This window comes from Mobula hypostoma, unplaced genomic scaffold (assembly GCF_963921235.1).
Source record: "Mobula hypostoma unplaced genomic scaffold, sMobHyp1.1 scaffold_127, whole genome shotgun sequence".
In the NCBI taxonomy this organism is placed as follows: domain Eukaryota; kingdom Metazoa; phylum Chordata; class Chondrichthyes; order Myliobatiformes; family Myliobatidae; genus Mobula; species Mobula hypostoma.
Window position 1 is genome coordinate 179852 of NW_026948242.1, and position 4559 is coordinate 184410.

Here is a 4559-nt window from a genome sequence, read left to right on the forward strand (position 1 = left end):
GTCTCTCTCTCTCTCTCTCTCTCTCTCTCTCTCACTTTCTCTCTCTCTAAGCATAAGTCTCATGCCACTCTGCAATCACAATGCGGTGCTACATATTTATAAAACTTTGTTTTTTTTTTATTTAAAAAGATGTTTTCTTTACACGAGTTTTCTTTTTTGCTTAGAATTTTACTTTGCTTCAGTTTTTCGCTAAATCTGCTGAATTGCTTCGGCACAAATTATGAACGTATCAAACATCAATGTTCGTAATTAGTTGAGAATATTTCTCCACACCTGCTACTCAGCTGCTGTGCAAAAGGGGTTAACTGGATCTGACATTTCATTAAATGCCAATATCGTCATTTCCACGGAGGGTTCAGGCGTCAGAAGGGAGTTCCCCTCTCCTATTAATAAGCATCGGAATCACTGAGTTCTCACTGAACAGCCGCTCCGGCACTCACAGCGGTTCGCCGATCCACACAGCGGGACAGAGAGAGCACACTCTGCGGAAGGAAGATATGCTGGTTCCATAATGGATCAGAGTCCGGGAACAGCATCGTGGAATACGGCAGAAAATCCTAAAAATGCCTTCTGGGCTACAGAATATGTCTTTGCGAAGTATGAATGGATGTCCTTGGATTTTCGAATCGCGCACGCATTAAAAGTCATTCAAGTGATTTACTACCCTGGTCTGGCTATCATTGCTCTTCCCGGTGAGTGTCTCCTCAAAGCTCAACTATACAACAATATTTAACTGCTTTCTAATGTTTATCACCCATTTGAAATTATTGCTACTGTTGCACACTGCAGGTAAGAAATCTGCAAAGGTTCAAATTCTACCACGATGCTCTTCACTGTGGCTCTTGTAATTGTGCGGCTGTAAGGGCCATTGATTCAATCGGTAAATCCGTTCAATCGTTGCTCACTTCAGTTCATGAAGGTGGCTATGATATTTTGCCGCTGGAAGCGTTGATTCCTTTCAGTCGCTCCATCTTCCGTTCGAAAATATCGGGTTTTGAATCAAGTTGCTTCCTCTCCTCGTGTTTGCAACGGAACTTAATCTGACTTCTAAGTGCGGGTTATTCTCGCAGGCAACCGGTCTGACTATCCACTACCCGCCAACGTCACTGCGCACCCAGCGCCGCCAAGCTTCGTACGTGCCTGCCACGTCATCGAACTGAACATTCCGCCTTCCCACTTCTCCCAGAACCGACTGTCTATTCTAAAACTCTCGGCCTGTCCAGGGAATCCGTGGTCCTTTCCTGACGGTTCACCACTGGCATTCGTCCCGCTGCAGCTCCATCTCCGCATTATCGGAATTTGTCAGCAAATGTCTGAATTGTTTCACCTCTGCCCTCTCCTGTGGTAATTCACGTGATTTAAAACAATCCTTCATTCGCTTTTCAAACGTCACTCTGAGGCTTTCGCCGAACTGGGTTATAATGATGATAAAGAGAGACTGCTTATTATCTGTCTTCTCCTGAGAGAAGTTACATTATGGTGAATATTATCGACTCTCTTATTCTCTGGTTATTTCAAACAATATTCATCTGAATAACACTGTGCAGCAGAAAATGTAGTTGTCTGTATGGACTGAATTCTGCAATTCCATTCGAAGTTCAGAATTCTTCCTTGAAATACATAGGCATTTTATTCAAAAAAAAGGGAAAGTGATCTCATTTTTACTATATTATCGTTAAAGTCTCCTCACAATCATTCGCTCTCCTCTGACGATCCTCGTCCAATCGATATCTGTATCGGATTTGATTCTATGATCGGAACTCAACAATTATAAAATGCCACTGTCCTTTCTGTGTGTATTATTTTTGAATGTTTGACCAGTGAAAATTGACTGTGATCTCAGTACTTTAGAGTAGTCCTGGTACGAAACCGATTCCATTCTCCTATTGAAATTCAAAACCGTCCACAACTGATGATTTTATTATCGTCGGCGTTTACATTTGACTGTCAACTCGGTCAGTGTTCTGAAGCAACAAAAACTGAACAAAAAATCTGCGCACTGAAAGATTACGAACAGGCCATGAGATTCTGACAGCGACGCATTGCTTTGGGGATAAAAGAGGGTCATTATTGCCGGGAGGCATTTTTCTTTTACTACGACTGAAATAAAATGCAAAGGAATGGAGGAAAATCTCTTTAATAAGCGCAGGAGGATCTGAAGGGGATACAGAACCGTGGAGGGGGAAAAAAAAACAAAGGAATATCATTTGCCCAGTTAACTTTCGCCTTCTGAACATAGCATCGGCTGCAGCAAAACCTGGTCTCCCGCTGAACGTGTCAGAGAGTCGACCAGCTTCTCCGAGCTTTAGGTCAGCGGATTCAAATCGGTTAATGGGTTGTCTGAAACTTGGATAGATTCCGCTGCTCGGAATTACTCGCACACTGAGTGAATTCATCGGAACTACTGCTGACAGGATGACCAGTGACAGTCTTTTATATATAGCGAGGATGCCCGAGAACTTTCCACCATACCGTAGTAATTGTGTGTATTCCACTGTACTGCTGCCGCACAAAAAGGAACTGATCTCTTGACTTAAGATGGTGACGTTCAATCTGATTCTGATATGGGTGTCGTTTGTCGACTAAGAGTGGGAAGGGGTCAGGGTGAGAGAATCGTAGTTGGGAAAAGTGGGAGCGAGAGAGGAGGGAGCGGGAAGCACCGGGGAAACATTCTGTAATTGACAATAATTTTCAACATCATTTTCTTCCGCCATATTTGCAACCTGGTTCTCCGCTCTACCTTGACAATACGGTATTGTGCAAAACGCTTAGTCTACCTAACTATATATATGTTTGCCAAAGACTTTTGCAGAGTAGCGTATAATGATCAGGGGAGGGAGCCTGCCCTTGATCTAAACAGTCATTGTTGAGGAAATTTATCTAATGGAATTCAAGATTTTGTAGATTTCGTATTTGAAGTTCCATTTGCATCTTTCCCCTCAACATATGCAAAGTTACCAATTACCAGTGATTGTTATCTGTGTTATTCACTGCTGTTTCCTGTGTAATATCGGCCCGAAAATATTGCGGTTGATGTTTCACTGATTTCACTTACGATTTGACTCTAATCATTGATTTTCTTGATAGACTACCCGAGGAGAATTTATTCACTCATGTGACTAGACACAGAGAACAAATCCGATAAATTGTATGATAATAGAGAACGCTTCCGGATGTGTCTCCACTGATTGTGTTTTATGCTTCTTGCAGTGAACCTGGTGACGATTTTAATCCTGTCCAGAGGAAAGTGCGGTCTCTCCAGAGTTGTCACTCGCTACCTAGTTGCCATGGCAGCGGCAGATCTTATGGTTGTTGTCCTGGACCTAATATTGAGCAAGATTCCGAATATTTACACGCCAATTGAACTTCTCATCTGGGCTGCGGACACACCAGTGTGTCAAATCCACACCGTCCTGCTTTACGCCGCCACCGATTGTTCGGTCTGGTTCACCGTCACTTTCACATTTGACCGGTTTGTGGCCATTTGTTTCCAGAAGCTGAAAACAACATATTGCACAGGGAGAACTGCGGCTGTGATGCTGGGGACAGTGACTGCGATCAGCTGTTTAAGGAACATTTACTGGTATTTTCGACTCTCGGGGTATTATGCAGCGCTGATCGCTCCATTTATTTGTGTAGATACCGCAGATTATGTGTCTTTATTTGTCGCAATGTCAATTGATTTATTTCATTACCTTCTCACTCCTGTAATCCCATTCCTGCTGGTTCTCCTGACGAATGCATTAACCTTCCGGTACGTTTTAGTCACCAGCAGGGGGCGCAGGAGACTCCGGCGTGCTGACAAGGGACAGAGTGCCAGAGACCCGGAGATGGAGAGCCGCAGAAAATCACTCGTTTTACTGCTGATCATCTCTGGCAATTTCGTCCTGCTATGGGCACCGTTCACTGTGTATTCTGCTTGGAACCGACTGTCTGCTTTCTCTGCCGTGACGCTTCCTGCTGATTCTCTGCGAGGACTGGGCTCGATGCTGCAGATTCTGAGCTGCTGCACAAACACGGCTTTTTACGCCGTCACCCAGACCAAGTTCAGGGAGCAACTGAAGGAGGCGATAAACCATCCCCTGGCTGTCATTGCTGCAAGGATGTCATGAACTAGTGATGTTTGCCTTCCTGGCCCAAATAATTCACCACCCATTGCAGGCAATCTCTGTACCAATGGAGCCAGGCCTTCTCCTTCTACATTTCATTCCTCGCCAGCATGATTCCTCGCACTGGCTCACTGACGATCATTTTAATCGTTTTTTCCTGCATTCACCAGTTTATATCCCCCCTCTCTTCCCCAGTGGAACGACCTATATTTGTTAGTGTAGATCAGCGCCACAGTTCTGTTCGCCTGTTCCAGCCGCACTGCTCCGCTCCAGCGTGAAACCTCTCCTGTGTTCCCGAAACCTCTCCCGTTTAACAGTGAGTGCGAACGGTCCGGTTCACCCAGCTCGCAGGTCATACTGGAAATTAGCTCTTGTCCCTCTGATAAATTCTAGCATTCCAGAAACATGATGCAATCACAATGTTAAGAGAAGTTTGAAAAATCGATGTTA

At 44.4% G+C, this 4559-nt stretch overlaps 1 protein-coding gene across 1 annotated transcript; it reads left to right on the forward strand.

The window, feature by feature from the left end:
- Positions 1 to 511: 511 nt before the first annotated feature.
- Positions 512 to 4112, forward strand: LOC134342151 (probable G-protein coupled receptor 139). The gene is made up of 2 exons (XM_063040124.1): positions 512 to 692; positions 3211 to 4112. Exons 1-2 carry the CDS (start codon positions 512 to 514, stop codon positions 4110 to 4112), a joined length of 1083 nt encoding a protein of 360 aa, XP_062896194.1.
- Positions 4113 to 4559: the final 447 nt, after the last annotated feature.